Below are 20,000 nucleotides of genomic sequence, written 5' to 3'. Positions count from 1 at the left end.
AGGCTCAACCTTACAGGATGGGAATCCTAACCTTTATCTTTGGAAAATTCCAAAGTATCCATTTTCTATGGTACGGAGCAGACAAGAGTGGTGAATGATGGAGGCGGTGCAGCGAAGGCTAAAAGTCAGCAGATACATCTATTGTCACCAGCGATCAGTCTGCGTAATTGGAGACAGTTTGTCTCCTTTCAATAGCAACAAATCTGGAAACACTATGTGAAGAAGCCCTCGGGGAAAATGGCCGTGTATGTTGTGACAAAGATCGATAAGGGTGCTTAAGTTGTCCAAAAAAAAGAAAAGAAACAACTGGGTGAGACAAACATGTTACTCAGAACAGTAACTTTTGACATTTGCATTAAAATCTTTTCCCGTACAAACATGATTTTCTCTGTGGGCATTCGGCGCCCTGAAACTTTGCAGCCTCCCTCTTGTCAACATTTACTGGTTTCAACATGTGCTCAGAGATGAAATATCAGGCTCTTTAATGAGACCTACATCTTGGATCTTGAACCTCTCAGGTATTTCAGAGAGCGGTCAAATAAGATATAAGAGGAGCTGAACAAAACGCTGCTGCACATGATGACAGCATTATTTTATGGCAGCTACTATAATATCTTGCTCAGGACAGACATACATGATGCCATGTTTTTTGAGCCGTAACAACAAGCAGTATTTCAAAGAGTTGGGAGCCAAAGTGAGGATGGATGATCCAGTGGATGTCAATAAACAGCAGAGGTCCTGATCCCAACAGTTGCATTAGCGTCCGGTGGGACTGTGACGTCCTGAGAGCAGCAGCTTCAAATGTTCTCCACCAAAACACACTTCACCACGGATCAGTTTCTACTTCTTGTGTTTAAGGTAAACAAATCAAACAAGTGCTATTAGTAAATCTGTAGAGATGTATTAGTGTGTGCAGAAGAAAGAGTAATGGCTATAAATAGTAGAGCCACTTGAAAGCAGAGTGAGTGGGAGAGGATTAACTTTCATATTAGCACAACTGTCTCTGAACTATTTTTTCCATTGCACTGCACACAGTTTCAACTGTGTTTATCAAAGTCAACACATCAAAGATGGATGAAAGCTGAAAAGCTGGTGAAAATCAGAGCAGGGCAGCAGCTCTGAGTATTGTGTCACTGTGCAGTTATGCAGATTTGAGTAAACAAAGTGCAAATTGTTTGAGGTTTTAATTAACATTTTTGACTATCATTTTATCTGAAGTAACTCTATATAACAACATCTGCACGACAGATGCAGGCACTTAGGGAGCCTTGCTCCAGCTCTGTCCTCGTCCCTCCGTCAACACAGGATGTGTTGCTCAGCGGCACTGAGGTGAAGACCAGCACGGGCAAAATTATGAGTCAAAGTTTTCCTTGTCATCAACTGCATGTGACATGTCTGCACTTTACACTGTTTTATCCTCCTGCTTCTATTTACTGTCCAATTCGGAGGACGTGCAGAAAGTGAAAAACAAACTAAAAAGCCTGATCGTCTGTCGGAGCACGTCTCACACTCAGCGGAGCAACTGGAAGCTTTTTCATTTACATTAGCAGTTCTGATTGTCATAATTGAAACACTGTGATGCCTCCTGGATAGCAATCGGTGTCAGTGAAGGCCGGGTTTGGTCCAAACATCTCGCTCTCACACACTCAGACAGAAATGCATGAAAACATCATTCTGTGTCCAATCCTGACACACACACACACACACACACACACACACACACACACACCGTGTAATCAAATACACACAGTACCACAACAACTTTAGATCCAACACTAACACAAACATCTCACTTTACAGAAACCTGGTTCTTGGCAGATGTAAAAAACTGAAGTATTCCAAATGACAATGGAAGCAATGCAGCTTATTTGGTTCCCGATCTCTCCGAGTGTGAGTGAATGACAGGATGTCAAATCTTCCAAACAGACTGAGCCGTCACAGTCTTCAACAAAGAGTGGAAACTTTGACAAAGTAGTTTGACGTGCTGGTCAGTAAATCTTCAGCGTCTTTATGAGGAGGATTTATACTTCTGCTGTTGATTTAAACACATTCCTGAGGGAACATGTTACATTCAGCTACATTCCTAATAATTTCAAATCTGAATGAGTAACAAATGTAGATATGACGTGCGCTGGGTATAGCTCTTTACAATTTGTCCACATCAATACTTGTTTGGTTACATAATGGCCTGAAACAGAACAATTTGTTCTGCACTATATTTTTGTATTGGATATTTGGAGCTGTGTGTAACTGTACTTTCTATTCAAAGAGCCTGGACTGAATCCCGCTGGCTCAGATGGTGAGTTTGGGTACTAGACAAATGACACGCCACAAAAGAAGCATGTACACTTAGTGTAGAGCATTACTGAGTCTTAAAATTGCGGTTGCTTAAAAAGATGATAAAATCTGCCAAATGGGGTGAAGTCATTCCAGTTGTTTCCAATGCAGCTCCACCTGTTTCAGGAATTTCCTTCAAACAAGTGTCTATATCTTGAAATATAGCAGAATAAGATGGATCACATCACCACTTTAATGTTTTTCACTTTCACATTAAGAAAAAGTAACAGAGTCATTTAAGGTCCAGGCCCAAGTGACTCTGGAGTGATCCAACACGGGTCATTCCCTGAGCTTAGATCAGTCTTCGTACGGTGATGGAGAAAAGAAAGAAAGAAAATGTTTCAACAATCTAAAGCTTTCTATCAAGATCAGATCAAACCTTTGAGTTCTGCTCTGAAATTCCATGATCACAGTATGAAAGTGATGTGACAGCTCAACGTCGTTAGCTGCTGTCATTGGTAACTAATAAAATACAAATGACAAATCTTCTGATTAAAGTCTGAAGAACTGTAACGATGAATATTTGGCCAGCCCATCATGGTAACAGCCACCAAAGTAGGTTTCAGACTCAGTGTCTTCCTCGGTTGTGTGGATTTATATTATATTCTCCTTGTGTTTATCAAGTGTCTGAACTCACATAAGGAATTTAACTTTTTAGTTCTTGTGTTTTACTCACCTTCTATCCTCGGCCCTGACTTCATGTTCAGACTTCCTGTCATGGCCGACACTGACACGGTCATACTGGGCCTCATGGGATGGCTCTCGGTCTCCATGACGACTACAATCTGCGCAGTGTGGAGAGAGACCTTGTGGAAGGACAACGCCAGGGACCCGACACCGCTGGCTTTACCCAGGGCCGGGGCTGGAGGATGTGGGTCTGACGGAGGAGCAAAGGCCCTGTGTGCTGTCTTGGTGGGGGAGGAATGAGGCGAGGAGGAGGCGGACGGTGGTTTACTGGAGGAGTCCCAGCTGTGGTTTGGGAGAACTTTCTTCAGGTAGGCTTTCGCCTGCTCCAGCTTTGCCAAAGTGGGATTGATTTTCAGGGGGCGTGACAGCTCCACATTCAGCTCAGCTGGAAGAAAAACAGCAAAACAGAAGATGAGGGAGGAGAAAGCATTACTGTCAGCAACACTTTACCAACAACAACGCCCTCTGTGGATAGTTTGTGAAGAGGCTTTTGTAAAAGAGGGGCGGCTCTCTGGTGCTCATCCTGACTATTTATGAAGTGCTGAGTGATGAAGAAAACCAGGCAGGAAGTAGAGAGAGCAACACTTTTGGGCAAGTGATAAAAACATAACTGCATTGGTGGGGGAAAAAAAGCTACCTCATGACAGAAGTAGACTCAGTAGTAAACACACTGAGCCTGGATCCCTCTGGCTTCTTTGTGTGATCCATTTCTATCCGTGAATGGGTAATTAATATTTGACATAGTTTTGGTGATTAGTAATCTAGTGACAGACTGTTTAGTCTTCCTCAATGTTAAAGCAGGGCCTCTTGGACGATGTCAAACTGAGGATGAGAATTGAATAAATTCTCTGTTGGCTGAGGTCCTGGCTCTTTAAAAGCTGCTCTTGAAATTTGGAAACCCACAATAAACTGGACACAATCCATTTGGGGGTTTTAAGACGAGGTCGGCTTCATCAGTGTTCCAATGAGCAGATCTTTAGCTATCTAACCCATGGGATGCTACATGGTACTGCATCTCGTAAATCAAACTTGGAGCGCTTCTCTCGTCTTCTAATCACTCAGCTTTGCATGCAATGAACTGTAAAAGGACAGCTGGGTCCCGTCTTTCTCCGTTTCTCCTTTTCATATGTAGACAAATATGCACACACACAATTACTGCCTGCCTCATTGTAACATCTTAACGTGTCACTGTGGAATAGCAGAGGAGAATCTTTTCTTCATGCCAGCCACATAAATCAAAGACTCCTCTCTCCTGTTCTACCTCTCTCACTTCTGCTGCACTGCAGCTTTCAAACACTTGACTGGAATTTACAGAGACACATGAATTAACTCAATCCCGTTTTACACCACTTCCATTATCCCATTTTTCCACTTGGTCATGATGATGGGAGCAGGAAGCAGCCGAAAACAAGCGCAGCTGTTTTTCATGGTCTCATCAAGGCTCCAGTGTTTAGAGGCTTTTTAAGGGTTTTCGGCCTCCTGTCCGCCTCCTTCTCAGGTAGACACACTGAATGACACGAGTGGGAGCAGTGCCGACACACACACACACACACACACACACACACACACACACACACACACACACACACACACACACACACACACACACACACACACACACACACCCTCAGGACTGTTCCTCATCTAAGCCAGTGGAAGTGAGGCACATGGTCAAATGGAAGGATGGCTGCAGAGAGGAACTGGAGGAAAGATAAGTGGAATTTGCTGTGCAATGTAGCTTATCATTTCCACTTGACTTATCACCAGGAAACTTTCCAGTGGAGGAATAAATAGCCTATGTGCAGCTGTTCATCCAGGTTGCTCTGTTCCCCTCCCATGTTCTTTCACCCTCTCGTTTTCTCCCACTTCGTTTCATGTAGCTAATCTTTCTGCTTCTCTCTTCCTCACTCCTTTCTATCTTTTCCTTTTCCTCCACCCACAACCTAATCAACCCCTCCTCCCTCTGTAATCACATAAAGATGTCTGTGATCACCCAGTCAGGGCCAGTGCCGGGGCCCAGGCCTCGCCTGGCTCTCCACACATGGAGACCTGGTCCTGATTATCGTTTGTCCTCCTGAAGTTTCTTTCTGCCCCCACCCTGACTAACCCATCCCACCCCCGACCTAGTAACTCTGAAGTGATGGTAAGGGATTTATTACCTGTTGAACCCATCTGAAACTCACCTGGCCTCCGTGAGCTCTGCAACTGATACAGACTATGACTTTTGAAGACTTATTCTATATTAACTTCAACTTGACTGAAGGACTTTTATCAGGAGAAAAACATCCCTGTACTTGAACATATACAAATATATTTAGGACATTTCCCTGACATGGCTGGTAATTCTTGTTATTTGTGTCCTGCAGGGAGAAGTCACGGTTGGGTTTGGTGTGTCTCGCTGACTCAACGGGCTGACACTCGCAAAAACAGATAAAACAGATTAGAGTGAGTTCACAAATCTGCAGAAACAGAGAAAAATGTTGGGACTGTGGAGGGAGTCTCTTCCTTCTGTTAGTGGTTCCACATAGACATTTCTGCATTTGCATAAACAAGGACAAAAAATGAAACCCTTTCTTTCATAATTAAAAAACCTATAAACAACTGCATCAAGATGTCCTGGTGAATTATTTGTTAACAGCATATTGCGCAAGCTACAATACTGTAATTTGTTTGATGCTGTTTCTGTGATTTTTCAGAGGCAAGTTTAAAGTTCAGGAAACAGCTCACTACACAAAAATACAAGTGCTTCTCATGACGTGACCTCAGACCGTGTACGTTCAAGACACAGTGACACATTTAAATGATCATCTGTGTAAGAATTCCTTGAGAGATTGATCAGTTAAAGAGAAATTCTTTCCTCTTTACACCGTAAAAATATTGCAGGATAACATGTATCTGGACTTGAAGTTGTGTGGACAATTCTCCACGGAGGACTCTGGAGAGGAAGTTGGCCGCAGCATCTGTTCAGCTTCCCCCCTTCATCCACCAACTGATGGAGGACATTTTACTGCAATGGAACAATGCAAGAAAGGCTTTTGCAAAATTGCACAAAAATCACATCCCAGCGTTAAATGACCACATGTCGAATACATCTGTGTTACGTGAGACAGATAAAGGAATGTGTTCCATATGATTTCAGTATTCAGGCAAAGAAGACATAAAAAGAGGAAACTAAATCTTAGTGAAGGAAAAAAAAAAAAAAAATTTACAAGCCATGACAGACGTATAGGTTTTACAGACTGAACTGCAAATTCTATATTCATGGATTGAGATGTAACATGATAAATACTTCTCCCAACCCTTCGCTCACTAGTTTTTATCCTTTTTTGGAGGGGGATCGGGGGATGAAGGGGGGCACAGAGATTTTTTTGAATTGTTTCATAAATAAATATTATTGACAGAAATGTGGTCTCATTTTCATCACCAAGTGGGAGAAATCCAAAGAGGAGTGTTTTCACTGGAAGCTCTCGGTCATAAAACCAACGACTGTGTTAAGCTGGAGACTGTCAGAGGAAGGACCGAGCAGCAGCATCAGCCTGGAGGTTGAGAGGTGATGTTGGTGTTCGCATACCTTTAAAGAACAGGCTTTAATGTGAACAGGCTGGGGGGAATCATACACTGGCCCTTCTCAGGTGTCAGCCTCTATTAGCACTGGAGAAAGTGGAGATCAAGGTCTGACAGAGGCACATACACACATGGATATATCTCTGCAAAGTAGTGGGGGAGATCAAATATGCTTATTACACAGGTTACTGTGCCTTTCTGGTGAGGTCATTCATGACGCCGTCCCCACTTTGAACCTGGTGTGCGTGTATGTGTGTGCGTGTATATGTGTGTGTGTGTGTGTGTGTGTGTGTGTGTGTGTGTGTGTGTGTGTGTGTGTGTGTGTGTGTGTTTGTGTGTGTTTGTGCAACCACCACAAACATTGTTTTCATTCCCCCCCCCCCTTTGATTTCTCTGGCTGACTTTCACGCTTGACACTTGACAGCAGAGAGCCTGTGTCAGACGCAGGTGGCAATGTGTCCAATTACACAGGCCGGTATGTGAAGGGCATGTGTGTATGTCTGTGTTTGTAAGGGCCCATAATATTTTGAGGCGTATCTGTAGTATCCCACTCTTACAAAATAAAAAAAGAAAGTCTCATACCCAATGAGGCCAGTGACACGTACCTCAAATGCCATCTGACTCAAATTAAAGAGGTTCTGGATGGTTCGGAGGGGCACACGCTTGTATACAGTAACTGACAACATTTCTACCAACTCATTGCTTGACAGGAACCAGGGACTCGGGAGAGTAATGGTTCCAATTTGTTCTAGCTAATCTATCACCTGCTGCTTCTCTACGGAGGGAAGGCTGATCTCTTGTCTGCAAGTGGTAGCAGTTACATCTCTGGACTCGCTCACTGACCCTCGCAAAGACCAGAACTGAGTAGGAAAGAGAGAGGGAGGGAAGGAAAGTGTGTGTTTGTGTTTGCTGGTCAGTCACTGAACCCTGCTCACGTTGAAAAAACACAAAACAAACACACTGGTCTTTTTCATGCATGTGTTTGCTGGTCAAGCCTTGAACTCTCCTAGTTCTGAAAAATCTGGCTTCCTGTATGCATTTGCATTAGCAGTGTTTATGTGAGTGTGTGTGTATGTGATGAGCAGCTGCTGAGTGAGGGTCACTGCTGAAACACCATCCACTTTACAGTACACATGTTACAAGTGTTTCCCACTCAGCATCCTTGGGAGGGCAGATTTGATTGGTCTTGCAGAATTTGCTGCTGAAATTGCGAGCATATTGTTGTAAACAGACGGCGAGCCGCGGCCTCACGGCGGTCTGCTCTCCGTTTGCGCCTGGTTGAAATAAATCAAATGTGAAGCGTTGTCGAATCAAAGCAGAGCCGCCAAACATTATACATACACATTGCAGCAGACAGACAGACACACACACACACACACACACACACACACACACACACTGACAGTTATAAAGATTTGCACATGCAAATAAACCATCTGTAAAAACAACATGGGACAGATGAATAAAATGCTGAATGCACTTTTTCTTCCTAATCGTGTCTTCATCTTTCTTTCCCTTTTCCAACCGTCAGCTCCTCTTAGTGGAATATTCAAATAGGTGAATCCAACCTCCAATGTGTATAGGCATCATATCAACATATTTCCTGCACCTTTTTATAAATGACTCATTAGTTAAGAACTTGAAAATGATTCCCGTTCCTCTCTGTACTGTTTAAACAACAGGAATCTACAAAAATCTCTTCTTTGGTGCATGAATTCGACCGCTCTGTGTAACTTCTTCCTTTGTTCCCCGATCCCAGAAGAGTATAATTACCTCCCCCAGAGAGTCATCCAACTAAACATCACACAGTTGGAAATATGTGTGTGTGTGTGTGGAGGGGTGAAGGAGAACCAGTAGCACGTGTGGTCAATTCTAGATGTTGCCAGCAGAGGCTGACCCGGGGAACCTCACACTGAGCCTGGATCCTGTCTGAGTCATTCAGGAGGGTGTTGTTTGTATGTGTGTGTATGTGAAGAGAATGAATGTGACTGATTATGATTGAAGTTATCCAACTGAGACAGCTTTGCTCTTAACTAGTTCAAGGGAAACACCTGACTGTAATTCCACAGTATGGGCCCTCTGCACTTCAACTGCTGTAAACAATCAGACGTAACCAGAGAGTAAAGTCAATTATCTGTAGACATGTGACAGTAACCCTGTTCAGAGAAATGGACAAAAACATCCAATAAACAAATCACATGAAGTTTCTAATAGTAATCTAAATCTTTGACTGAATCAACTGCTGTTCCTCTTTCTTACTCCTTTCCACAGGGAAGTCAGAGGTCAGTATATACTTATGTTTAAGGACAGTCTCTACATCCATATATTTTACTATAGGCTGAAAACATGGCTAAATCTCTGATGTGATTCATGCCTCATGAAAATGTGTCTGCTGGTGTCCTCCGGTACCTGCTGGGGTGTACAGAGAGCTGCATTGTGTTGTGTGATTCCAGGTGGACTTTGAGCTGAGAGCAGGAAGGGATGCGTGTGAAGGCGAGGGAGCTATACGCGCTGCTAAACCATCATCAATAACACCTACAGTCCATCCTGGAGCTCCTTCGTGTGTGCACGCACAGTGTGTGTTGGTGGTTGCGTGCATGTGGGAGAAAGACAGCCGATATGTCAAAGTGTGTGTGCAGTGAGGTGTCAGTGTGTGTGCATCTCCAACATCTGGCCTGAGTTCAGGGAGCTGAACTCTGAAGGATGTCCTGCGCCTACACACTCTCTCCATGAAACCCTCGCAGGGATAAAAACGCTGTGCACAGAGACTCGAAAGCCCACTCACGCTTTTATTCTTCACAGTTGTATTTGGGTCGGATGTCAACCACACCCTGAGGTCAACAACCTTAGCTTAAAGATACTCATATGGATATCATATCAGTCTAAAAATAGAGAACTGAACCCTGTGAAAGGCAAATTCACTTCTCACACACACACACACACACACACACACACACACACACACACACACACACACACACACACACACACACACACACACACACACACCAAGTTAAATCCACAGGAGCTTCTAGTGCAGTCTGCTGTAGTATCATCAGCAGCCTCCTGTAGTGAACATCCACGCTGTCGTTTAGACGGTTCATCGTGTGAACACATCAGAAAGAAGACGGTTGTGTTTGCCTCTGGTATGTTGGTTTAGTGGGCATGTTCTTCCTGCTTCACTGCGGTGGACGTTTCCCCTTAAATGGGAGTAAATGTGAAACGGATGCTCTGAATAGTGAGCGGCGTGTTAGCGTGAGCGTACAGAGGAGAATGTGTGCGTGATTCCCACCTGGTCCGTTGAGGAAATCTTTGATCTGGAGGCAGAGCAAAGGGGGGGGGATACCCGTTTTACTCTCCACCTCTCCTGCTACTGTCTGCAGCCAAAACACGTTGTAGTCCAGAGATTCTGGCAGAGTCTTTCCTGGGTCTGGACCGAACAGGATGATAAAGAAATTCAAAGGAATAAAACAGGAGAAAATGGGCACTGAGAATGGAAGTGAACAAGGCAGACGAAGAAATGGTGTCACCACATTTAACATTAGGAGATTTCATAATTGTTCTGTTAGTCATCCTTTGTGCATATAATATTTTAGTTGAAAAACATTAGCATTATCCAGACCCTACTCTTTATCCTAATAACATCCTCAGCTAAACTTGACTTTTACTCATCTTTCTCACCGAGGCACTTGTAGTCAGACGCCACTCCTCTCAACGACACGTCAAACACAGACAGCTCCATCCTCTGCTTGCGGTGGTGGCAGCTGAGCAGAGCAGATGGCTGCATCACCTGGAGGTACAACAGGGGCTCCAACACCTGGTCCTCGGCCCCTCGCCTCCCCGGCTGCCTCACTATGGTAACACCGAGGGCTTGGCGGGCCGAGGAGCGGGTGGGAGTGGGCAGGCCGTCCAGGGAGAGCAGGCTGCCTCTCAGCAGGGGGGAGGCTGGCTGGGAGGTGTTGCTGTTGAGGATGTCCTCAGCGGTCAGGCCTGCCAGGGAACCCTGGGCAGCTGGAGCGGGATCTGGAGTCGGGGAGGCTGGAGGGGACTCGGACAGGATCTCAGGCTGGTTCAGAGCCCCCTTTCCCACCTAAACCACATACAGACAGATTTAAAATAGTCTCTGGCCTCAGAACATTCACTGAATGGATTTGAGTCATTGATCCCATAAGATTCTGGAAACTTTACTGAAGAGTTCTGGTCCAGCATCACTTCATGGATCACATCCATACAAATCAAAGCGCAGCCACTGTTCACTAAATAAAATGGCTCCTCCGTGTAGATGCAAGCACACTGATATTCTTATTAACAACTTAACCGCTCAAAATGCTTTTGTTGGATTTTCTGTTTTGTGTGAGGGGGGTTGAGCTGGTGCTGAATAGGTTACATTTCCTCTGACTGTGACAAGCTTTTAATACACAGTTCATCATACACACAAACGTTATTTAACATTTTCAGACAGTTAGATGGGCGGTGAAAGTCCATGTGGCTCATTATTGAATTAATTTATATAAATTTAAACTGTATGAACTTACTTTCATCAACTATACAATGTAAAACATAAATGAAACACCTTGGTAATGTGTAGGGTATGAGTAATAATACACATATGAATAACAGAAATGGGTAATTTGTTCACCTTATCTCTAGGTTCCTTCTTGTCCGGCGTGCTGGGGGTATCTGGCAGTGAGGGAAGGGCCTTCGGGGAGCTGGAGCAGGCATAGGTCATCACAGACAGCCTGCTGGCAGTGAGAAAGATGTCGAATGGGATGAAGCTGAGGTTCTTGGTGATGGTGGACTTGTGGGAAGGCCTGGCGATGCAGTGGTGGCTGGCCCCACTCTGCTGCTCTATCTGGACGATGCGGATGCGGGCGCTGTCGCTGCCGAAGCCGCTGTCCTGCCCGGTCCCACTGTGACGGGACGAGGAGTCAGCGCTTGCTGCCGGGTCTCGACTGCCCCGCTTTTGTTCATGTTGACGCACCTGTGCACAAAAACACAGAATGGTAAAACCATGCAGAGATCATTCGGGTCAACCAGTGGTGTGACCTCATCAGTCAGTCACTTTATCACTGCCTGTCACTCAGCGGCAGGAATTCCAATTTGAAGGGCTGAGCCTGCTGCTGATGGGGAAGAGTTGAGCTTCAGTGTTATGAGGGCAAATGGTGCGTTTCCACAACAACTAGAGTTAAAAAGGAAGAACGAAGAATCCATCTATCTATCTATCTATCTATCTGTCTGTCTGTCTGTCTGTCTGTCTGTCTGTCTATCTGTCTATCTATCTATCTATCTATCTATCTATCTATCTATCTATCTATCTATCTATCTATCTATCTATCTATTCATCCATCCATCCATCCATCCATCTTTGTTTTAAAATGTGTGTCTTGTGTCGGCCCTGCCTCTACAATGGGACACCAACCAAATAACTGGTTTGATTGAAACCATGGACAAAGAGCCACAGAGACATTAAAGGCATGCTCTGGGACTTTTTCTGCGGTCTAAAAATCATTTTGCACTTCTTGCAATATTGGAAATGTCTTTAAAAAAAAGAAAGAAAAGGCCTCACCCTGGCAAATCACATAGTTTCGTGCAGTGACTGTGGCATTGTGTATGAAGCAGCTGAGATTTTATGCTTGACTCCAACTAACGGATGTCGGGAGGGTTCCAGCCGTTGTGGCAATAAAAAGCTTTCAGTGACAGATGATATAAATCAATGTGAGTAGGTTGCTGGGTTTCGAGCAACAATGAAAACAGGCATCTTTACTCTGCTACCAAGCATCTCAGCTTCAAGACAATAAAGAAGCCGCCACTTGCTCCCATGGGAAAGGGATGAGACAAACATATAAAACTAAATGCTACCTACCAAATAATATATTACTGGACGTGTTTATGTAGAGTTGACGCGTGCGGGTAAGAACAAAAAAAGCTGGGATAAGCCAAAGACTCTACTTTTCAAAAGTTTCCCAAGTGTACAGAAATATTTTGGGGATGCTGAGAAATATTTCTTGAAACCAAAAGCACTCATTTCTGTCTGAGACCGACAGAGACAGAAGTAGGGAATTCAAACAGTGCACATGTAAATATGTGTTCTGTTGTTTTTAACCACGTCAAGTCAGTTAAAGTTCCCTGTATAGCTGCAGGCTTGTTAGGTGCAGCATGAGTGGCCTGCATCTATGAATCATCATTTCTAACATGTTGGAGCATCAGTGAGGCCTTTCCCCAGAGTCTCTCGTCTCTGTTAATGGCTACAGCGTCAGTTTCTATCAGCTACTGCTCTTACAGACGTGATTGTGATGAATTATAAAAAACAGGAGACAGACAAAAGGTGTGTCTCATTCTATCCCACCCTCAACCGCTCCAACCTGCACATGGTTACTATTACAGCTCATACTCAGCTCCCCCCACCCTCCTCTCCCCATCTACATCACTCCCTCCCACCCACTCCATGAGAATTTTAAATGTATATTATTTCTGTGGCGAAGATAGTGTTTCAAGACCTCCAGGCAAATACTAAACCCACTGGCAGCACATTAGACAGAATACTTGACTTATTAGATATTTCCTATTCTAAACAGTGTCATCAAAGGCTAAGAACAAGAGCCATATAAAACGCAGCAGCACGCCTGCCCGCCTGCCTGTTCTGTTCGACCAGTCTCATGTGTGGGGCTTCCATGAGATCGGCCCTGCCAGATCACTCCTCTCCCTGCCATAACGAGGACAGGATGTGTGCACTTCTTTTCTGTAGAAATGTAAGATTTTCCAAGCAACGGGGAGGAGAGAGAGAGCAGAACAGGGCCTGGGCCTGTCTCCATGTGTGTTGTGTTAAGCGGCTGAAACTTGCATCGAGGTAAGGGGGTAGTTGAAAAGGTATTCAGCGAAGGCAAAGCGTCCACTCTGAGGAGCGCCCCACATTGGAAGGGACAAATAAGCTGCACAGCAGCTGGGAAAGAGCAAGAGCCAGAGGAAACTGCCAGAGCCTCTTTACGCTGCTCCGTCTCTCTTCCCAAGCTGAGGCTGTACACATGCATTTACAATTACAGAAAAGACCCCGTCTTCTCTTTAACCACCACCACCACTAAGAGAGTGCCCCCGAAGCAAAATTCTTGGTCTATATTTAGATGCGAGTACAAATGGAATAAGGGATGATGGGGGAACACAATCGGGGGCACACAGGAAAGGAGACAATGAGAAAACATGCCACAGCGCACAGTGTTCATATGCAATCAGTGTGTTCATAGATGTACACATAAACACAGATGAAGTCAGTTGCTTTCCCAGGTTTTGATCTGAAGCACATAACCGGTGTCTCTGGGCTTAGTTATATCCCCATTGTACTTAGTCTGAAGAAAGGAACAGGTATACACAGAAAACATAAAGCTCGGTAGTCTGTATGCATTAACTTCACGCCAATTTATCCATTGACAGAGAGCAATAAATTCAGAACACAAACATGGGCTGTAGCTGCAGGCCCGCTCCCAGCTGAAATCCCCTTTTCCAACCATTACTTTCTATTATATTATATAATGGCTGCACCGAAACGCTGTTTCCAGATCCCAATGCAATCTTTCTCTGGACTTAGTTGATCATGATCACGAACGTGCGACTACACACACATACACACAACCCCCATCAGCCAATCATGAGGTCATCCCCTCAGAGTCTCTAGGCAGAACATTCTGGAAAATGGAGGATAATCCCCAAAGTGTGAAACCATGAGTCTCCCAAGTGCCAATCATATCAGAGCGCATCTGTACGACTTCTGACCCCATTTCTGTCAGTGTAACTCAGAACAGCTTGGCTTGAGGAAGGCTAATACTCGGAAGCAAATGTCACATCATCCAAATGCCACCCGTTTACAGTGTTGGCTGGCTAGTCCAATATGACAACATAACTTTTACTTCTGAATACCACATATGTGGTTGATTGTTTCCAGATGAATGAAAAGTAGGTTGCAATTCAGGTTCAGAGATCAGGGAACATGAAAATCTGAATGTTTTAAGATGGTAGAGAAGTCCATGGTAGTCGACAGGAAGGAATAAAATAAATACAGTCCAAGTAACAAAGCTGACTATTATTCCTCTCAAAAGGGTAAATTTAATAGCTTCGTATTCTCCCTGCAGTCTGAATCCAGTCAAGTTATAAAACAAAGGCTTTCAGCATGACCACGTTAACTTTAGAGAGACAAAACACGCCAAAAAGACATGAATAATTACTTTTTAAAGGTACTTTCGGCACATAAAAAATAAAATAAATGTCTACAAGCCTGACTATGTGCTATAAGAAATAGACATGAATTACATGAGACTGTAACATTCCTCTACAAACAAATTAAAGACAGAATATTGCAAATTATGAAACATGGCAGAATCACTAAATAGTTCAATATCAGTTGGTGAGTGTACAGCTGAATGGGAAGTGAAGAATGGGTGTGACATCACTAGGATGTGACAACATATTGTGGGAGAAGGTGTAAACAGTATAAACAGAATGTGAACATTAGTGTTGAGTGAAAGATCTCATCAACTTCATACAGAGCAGCTCTCTAAATATTGTATGTGGGGACAGAGACGTTATAAAGAGCCAGAAACAGATTACAGGTCACATTTTTAACAGCATTGTGTTCTATCAGGTTATCATATATGCAAAATATATGTTTCTCTTTACTTTAATAGAAAATACAAATACAGAGGAGAAGAAACAAGCTCTACAATAAGCACCATGTCTTTGCCTGCATAAAGCAGTGACAGGCAGCTGTAGCAGTCAGCTGCAGGAACTCTGCTACTTTTCATGAACTGCATGTTGAAAAATGTCTCAATGTTTACCACAGTTTTCCCATGTTCTCTTGTAACTGCAGCAGAATTCCCATTGAAAAACATGGGAAGTCATTACTAAATCTTTGTGACAACACTATTCAGTGGGGCTACATGCTCGCAGGACGCCTGCATGGAAATTAACTTCTGTATCTTGACTACATCAAAGTTTACAGGTTAAGCCCCTGCTGTGGTTTCCACTTTTGTTTACCAGAGCCATAAAGCTGATAGCAGGCCTCTGTGCCTTTGTGCTGATGGAAGAAAACCTCAATGCAGCAATACCTCATCTTAATCAAAAATAATAACAATAATACTTAACCAAATGGCATGAAGACCGCAATTCATTCTCTCATTTTCTTGTGGAAAACAGAGGGAGGAAGACATTTATAATATGAAGTCACTGCTTTGTGCGCCATAACAGCGGTCACAAAGCAAAAAAGGGCATCAAAGGCAGTCATTTAATGCAGTGAACTTTGTTTCAATAACAAAGGCAACCTGCTATGCACTTCAACTGAACCACAACAAAGAAGCCCTGGAAGGTCACGACCCCGGAGCTCCCAAATGAATGCCGAGTGCTTCGGCGTGACTGTCAACTGTACTTTAAACGGTGCACTCCAGAGCTCAGGGCGCCAAGTGGGGCCGTTTTAACAAGGTCCCTCCACCCAGTCATGCTGGTGGGTGGGTTTACTCCTCCAGGGTTTAACAGCGTGTTTCTCAGAGGAGCACGAGAGACAATATCCTTCACGTTTTCTGAGTGGACGGGATTCGAGAAATAATGTGAGAATATGTTGCCTCCCATGTCGGAGACTCTCTTGTTCTCCTGATGCCACGTGACGTACAGAGGGGGAAAGCAAACATTGGGGGGACAGCCATAATTTATGCATGTTGACATTCCTAAAGCGCTGGGTCAGTTGGAACACTTTCCATCCGGAAAGACCTTCTGCAGGAGAAGTGAGGAGCTGGCTGGTCTAAACAGAGGAACGAGAGGGAGGCTTGTGAAACACCTGACAGACAAAACAAAGGAAAGATGGACGGACAAGAAAACATCAATACACACACGATGTTCTTCAGTTTTCCGCTGCTTTGCAGTTTAGAAAAGCGCTGGCTCACAAACAAAGATGCAGAATGATAAAGGCTGGAGAATGACGAGAAAAACTGTGAGAAGAGAGCGTTAATGTGCTCCATGTGAGGAACTGCAGTACGCTGCTCTACGAAGACGTGGCGGCCAAAACCTCCGTTTTCTAATTGATTGAACTTCAGGAGCGGCTGCGTCCCGCGTCTCCACACGACATCAGTTTGCTTACAAGTATTTTGCCACAAATAGAACGCAGATTGTCATCCAGAGTGCTGACATTCAGCAGGCTGCAGTGGTGTGCTCAACACGGCGAGGCCTTCCCAGCGTGACTCCAGGCCCTCGGAGAAGCCAAACCCACCGCGCCTCGCTCCTAATCTCTGCAATCAAGAAGGATTCAACAGGTTTGACAGACACCACCCTAAAAGCTCCACAGGAGACGGATTGCTTCAGTCGTCCTCAGCAGATCCACCAATCTAAACCAAAATCCTGCTTCAGATCCACCAATCAAATCCAATGCTTCGGTTGGAGGTGGTTGTGAGGTCACGCAGGATTTACACCACATTGCTACGGTAACCCTGGCCGTTTGTGTAAGCAGGATGTAAAGACAATTTCTAGAGGAACATCCTGATGGTGTCAGTGAAAACAAACAAAGGGGGAGTGGCCTGACTGCCATGATGTCAGTATTCAGAAATAATACACAGACTTTCTCTGACTGTATCACCAAATGCTTCCATAATTAATGATTCATTTCAGTGAAAGTAAATAGGGAGAGTAAAGACTTTCAATGCTACACAGAGAACATGTTGGAGAACTTGATAGAATGAATATGGCTGATGAATGGATAATTGTACATGCAATACAAAAATATAAACAACTTTAACTCCTCGTCCTACATCCCTAAACAACTGACGTTCTGTATGGTAACTGATTACATGAAGATGGAAGCCAGATGTGGAGATGTGTGATTAGAAGACACACACCAGGAGAAGTGAAAGTGAATGAGAGACAGAAGCACCCTGAGGTCTGTCTTAACTGCTGTGATCACGGCCCTCAGAGCTGCACAGGATTCATCAGACTCTTTCCTTTCTGCTCTCTTCTTTCTTTCCATGGGAAAGGGGCAGAGAACAACTGGCTCTCATTAGCCATCACCATCCCTATTTATTTTTTAGATTTGTGTCGGGGTAATTTTCTAATCTAATATACAGGCTCTAGTATTTATACATGCCAGAAGTCCCTGAGTGAGGTGGGCTTGATGGTGATGCTGGCGTCTTAAAGTTGTTTCTGAAAGTGGGCATGAAAGTGTTTGTGGCTGAGCTACTGTGAGAAATACAGAAACTTATATGAGTTTGTTAGAGAACGTGGAAGCTCATTATTTGTCTCTGCAACTGTACAGCTTGACTTTAAATGTTGATTGTGTCTCTGTCCCCTGTTGAATATTGCCTCAGTGTAATTCTCCTTTGCTCATATTTTGTGGGTAAATGCAGCCCCACTCAGAGGCACGCACACAGACAAAATATATACCCAGTACAGCAAAGAAAGCAGCAGACTACCTCAAGATCACCCATCCAAGCTTTCAGCTTAACATCATTAGCTTTGGCATTATGTTTTCAACAAACAACAGTAGAGACCTCGAACTCCAGTGTCTTCGGCAGTAGTTTGGCGGTTCACAAAAGCAGACGTCTGACAGACTTCAAAAAGCTGCAGAGATGCCTTTCATTAGGTCATGGAGCGTTCTTCCGAAACGCCTGCTGCACTGCCTGGCAGCCAGGTCTGTGTTCTCTGCTTTAGTTACAGATTTGCGAGGAAACAGCAACGGTAGGGAAAACAACAGCGACCGGAGGTGAGATGAGGCTGTATGCAGCAGGATGGGGGGAGGTGTGGGGTTGAGGGGGGCAGAGGAGCCCCAGGTGGTCTCTGCTGAGGACTGTGATCAGTCCACACACCCTGAGGGGTCAGGACACACACACACACACGCACACGCACACGCACACACACACACACACACACACACACACACACACGCACACATGCACACGCACACACACACACACACACACACCATTTGAATACGCATTCAAAAGAGAGAACACATTCTGACAACCAGCTCACACATAAGACTGCAGAGAAAAGTGGAAGAGTGGCGTGAAGACAGGAACAATCCTGGCTCCATGTCTATTTACAGAGCTGAAATTAGAAGAGGAGGACTGAAGTAATCTTCCTTTAATTTCTCCCTGGAAGTGCTCCCAGGGCTGACTGAGACAAAGCCTCTGATGTGCTGCATGTTAGGTTCTCAAAGGAGAATGATGCAAGACCCCCTGTCCCATCATCTGGCTCAGCAACAAGGGCCTTCATAAGGGGGACGTAGAAGACCAGGCTAGAGGACACGTCGTGGAAGAGAAGGCTGAGCTGACAGCAAAAATGTCCTCCAGACACAGAACACCTCGTCTGAGCGAGACAAGCACAGTTCAACAGGACAGTAAAATGGTTTCAACGGTTTCAGATGTTTAAAATGCTGATCAATGGATTCAGAGACAGAGATCACCATTCACAGAACACCTGTATTACTTTAAATGGAAAACTTTGATCTCACGTTACTTTAAACCAACACATTATTACACAAACCACTTTTCCTGTTGTGATACCTGACCTTAGCCAGAGGACTCTTCTGAGTATTGGGATATGTGAGGGTCATGTATATGTGTGAAATGCACACTGGACCTCCTCCAAACACACAAAATGAAGCATGATTATCCCAAACCATCCGAGCTATGTTTCTCCACAGAATCTTATCTGTTCATGTCTGTCATTGTATAGACTTCATGTGGGTTTACACGCCGCTGTCAGCTTTAAGCCCAATACACAAATATATACTTCATGTCACATACATTGACAGATAGCAGTTGAGGTAAACATCATGTTTGTTTCTGTGAACAAACAAAAAGAACATTCTTAAAGTGAAAACCACTTTCAAATGGCAAATACCATTCAGGTTGCAACTAATCACTATTTCGACTGTTTATTAATCTCCTAAATATTTTTTAATCAACTAATTAAAGTTAAATTAAACAGTATTCACACTGGAGAAGCAATATTCATTATTTTACCCCTGTGTGACCCATAGAGACAGAAAAATGTGAATGTGCCTGTGTTCATGGAAAATCTTCAAAAAGACCTGGAATGATGTGTAAATGTTGTTGGAAGGTAAATATTGAGTTTAATGAGAGCAGTCCAAGAGGAACTCAGTAGTTCAACCACATAAAAAGAAGGACGAGGAATAAGCAGATACTGCACACTGTTCCAGTCACCCAATACTCCCCATCACCTGTTATTCTAGGTGGAATCATGCTTTCACAGGTGTAGAGGCAAAAGAAATCTGTTTCCTCTTTTCACCTCTTCAGACAGAAATTCTGGGCTTTCTGAACAGCGTCTCGGATGGTGTGTGTACATATGTGTCTCTACTCGTTGGCCTGGTGTGGCCTGCTTTTACTGGTCCCCTGGGTGTGACCCTGTTTCCCTCGCAGGCACAG

At 44.2% G+C, this 20,000-nt stretch overlaps 1 protein-coding gene across 1 annotated transcript in view; it reads right to left on the bottom strand.

The window, feature by feature from the left end:
* The window catches only part of LOC138211820 (intermembrane lipid transfer protein VPS13B-like), a 322,041-nt gene that overhangs the window by 83,136 nt on the left and 218,905 nt on the right, over positions 1–20,000 (bottom strand). The window contains 4 exon segments of the mRNA XM_069171937.1: positions 3,014–3,409; positions 9,881–10,018; positions 10,270–10,678; positions 11,228–11,569. Of these exon segments, the coding sequence (XP_069028038.1) occupies positions 3,014–3,409; positions 9,881–10,018; positions 10,270–10,678; positions 11,228–11,569 (1,285 nt within the window).

Source organism: Embiotoca jacksoni, unplaced genomic scaffold (assembly GCF_022577435.1).
Source record: "Embiotoca jacksoni isolate LCO1_2020_lvr unplaced genomic scaffold, fEmbJac1.0.p SCAF_50, whole genome shotgun sequence".
Lineage (NCBI taxonomy): Eukaryota > Metazoa > Chordata > Actinopteri > Embiotocidae > Embiotoca > Embiotoca jacksoni.
Note: the sequence above shows the minus strand (reverse complement) of the source record. Positions and strands in the feature narration are given on the sequence as shown.